The following is a 932-nucleotide window of genomic DNA, read 5'->3' as shown; positions in this document are numbered from 1 at the left end:
CTAATAGCAAGGTAAGTTATTTTCTCGTAATTAATTTTGTTTAATTATTATAACATGTTATTCTTATATTTTTTATAGTTGAATCCATAAAATTAGTACAATAGAAATTTCTTAAACTACAGATTAATTGGGTGTACAAAGTTGCGGAATCATTTGACGAAGCTCACGTGTCCGTGGATGGAGATTTAAGTCTAGAGATTGGTTCATCAGATTATTTTGAGGCTCTTGTTTCTTTGCTAGATGAGACATCGAGACGAACGATCGGTGAGTTTTGAAAACAACGTGATGATAATAATAATGTGATTAATAATAAAATGTCATCTATACATGCGTTTATGCAAAATGTGTTTCAGTGAATTACATACACTGGAACTTTTTGAGCAAAATGATAGAGGCTACAACGAGTGAAATGAGAGAATTATACTACGCATGGGACGATTGGCAACTATGGGAAGAAGAAGATGAAGAAAATGAAGAAGATGAAGAAGATGAAGAAGATGAAGAGGAAAGCGAAAAAGAAAGGAGGTTTGATGTGAAATTTTTTGGTCATTGTTAACAACGTTTCCTTTTGATTAAGAAAACATAATTAATTATTTTGCACCGTGCAAAAAGATAAAGCAAACTATATATTACTTTTGGTTTATAACGTAGCATAATCTTAATATATGTTTTAAAATATCGTTAATGTTTCTCTATATTGTATCGATGTCAAAATATAATAATATTTAATGTTGTCACAGATCGATCACATGCAGGAGAAAAGCACAACTGCATGACATTCTAGCGTACGAGTATGTGAAACGACATTTCTCAGATGATGTTACGAAAACAGTAAGCATTTAATATTAATTCTAAACATTGATGCAATTTACTTCCGTTATTGTCCATAATAGTTTTATATATGTGTGTATGTATGTGTTTATAATTTATTT

At 30.2% G+C, this 932-nt stretch overlaps 1 protein-coding gene across 1 annotated transcript; it reads left to right on the top strand.

The window, feature by feature from the left end:
• Window positions 1-6: 6 nt before the first annotated feature.
• On the top strand, window positions 7-858 carry LOC115237302 (cysteine-rich hydrophobic domain-containing protein 1-like). Its single transcript, XM_029810302.1, has 4 exons — window positions 7-11; window positions 123-264; window positions 354-525; window positions 741-858. Exons 3-4 carry the CDS (start codon window positions 386-388, stop codon window positions 841-843), a joined length of 243 nt encoding a protein of 80 aa, XP_029666162.1. The 5' UTR covers window positions 7-11; window positions 123-264; window positions 354-385; the 3' UTR covers window positions 844-858.
• Window positions 859-932: the final 74 nt, after the last annotated feature.

This window comes from Formica exsecta, unplaced genomic scaffold (genome assembly GCF_003651465.1).
Source record: "Formica exsecta isolate Colony F162 unplaced genomic scaffold, ASM365146v1 C16364235, whole genome shotgun sequence".
NCBI classification, from domain to species: domain Eukaryota; kingdom Metazoa; phylum Arthropoda; class Insecta; order Hymenoptera; family Formicidae; genus Formica; species Formica exsecta.
Note: the sequence above shows the minus strand (reverse complement) of the source record. Positions and strands in the feature narration are given on the sequence as shown.